General features: G+C 36.5%; 1 protein-coding gene across 1 annotated transcript in view; it reads left to right on the top strand.

Moving 5' to 3' along the window:
• The window catches only part of LOC112517396 (protein translocase subunit SECA2, chloroplastic-like), an 18,920-nt gene continuing 17,777 nt past the window's right edge, over nt 1–1,143 (top strand). The window contains exon 1 of the mRNA XM_025124810.1: nt 1–78. Within this exon, the coding sequence (XP_024980578.1) occupies nt 71–78 (8 nt within the window). The 5' untranslated portion in view covers nt 1–70. The remainder of the gene's footprint in view (nt 79–1,143) is intronic.

Below are 1,143 nucleotides of genomic sequence, written 5' to 3'. Positions count from 1 at the left end.
CTTCTTTTTTCCTTTTACAAAGCTTCGTGGTAGAGCAGGAAGGCAAGGAGATCCTGGATCAACACGGTTCATGGTCAGGTAATTTCTATTAAATGATTCTATAAAGCTGCAAGTCCAATAGTTGTTTCAATAAATTATCCATGATGAATTATATTTGATCATACCTGGTTCATGGTCAGGTAGTTATACAATTTCTATCATTGAAGCGCACACGCCTCAACACTGAAAGCAAATGAATAAAAAGACAAACGCTAAGGTAGAACAACAAAGATAGAGGAGGTAAATGCCATTCTAGGCCATAACTAAAGAAATTCTTTTTCAAAGGAGGTACTGTAAGTCCCATGGTATGAATCTTAGTCAAGAATGTAAAAACACAGAATAATATTAACAAGGGAAGTATTGGATCAAGGCAGTCATCATGTATATTGAATATCAAAGATTGTTTACAATTGAATCTGATGAGAGAAATCCATACAATTGAAGTATTGAATATATTTACACAAATTAACTCCTATTTATACTAGAACAGGAAAGAACAGTTACATGATTTATATGACAAGCTAATTACATATTGACACATGTTCTAGCATCATAGAAGAAGTCTTCGTTTCTGAGAAGCCTTTGATCTGAAAATCATCTATCTCTAACTCTGAATTGATCATTCAGAGTTAATCTTCTATGGGGCTGTTTCTTTGGCTCTTAATGGTTACATTAAGAGCCAACCTCTTAATCGGTAAGAGGTTAGGTCTGTTTGGCAAAAGAAAAAACAACCCTCCTAATGGTTACAATAACCTCTTAACCATTTTGCATCTACTACCTCACTAAACCATTCAGATGTTCATTTTTCCAACTATGCCCTCCGTTCTTCACATCACATCCCCCCTCCATCACCGTCTTCCCCCCCTCGTCGGTCTTCCATTGTCGGTTATCGGAAAAAACGAGATCCATCTGCGACCTCCGAGGAACATACGGACCCCTTTCATAACCCCACGATTTGATGTGTTCTGAAAATGGTGTGAAACCGAATTGGTATTATATAAGATGTGTTTACAAGACTAGATGAGCCCTCTATTTATAGGATTAGAGAGGGACTAATAAGCAATAATAAATTACATACAGATCCCTAAGCTATAGCTATTTACA

This window comes from Cynara cardunculus, assembly GCF_001531365.2.
Source record: "Cynara cardunculus var. scolymus isolate 2C chromosome LG 8, CcrdV1, whole genome shotgun sequence".
Lineage (NCBI taxonomy): Eukaryota > Viridiplantae > Streptophyta > Magnoliopsida > Asterales > Asteraceae > Cynara > Cynara cardunculus.
Note: the sequence above shows the minus strand (reverse complement) of the source record. Positions and strands in the feature narration are given on the sequence as shown.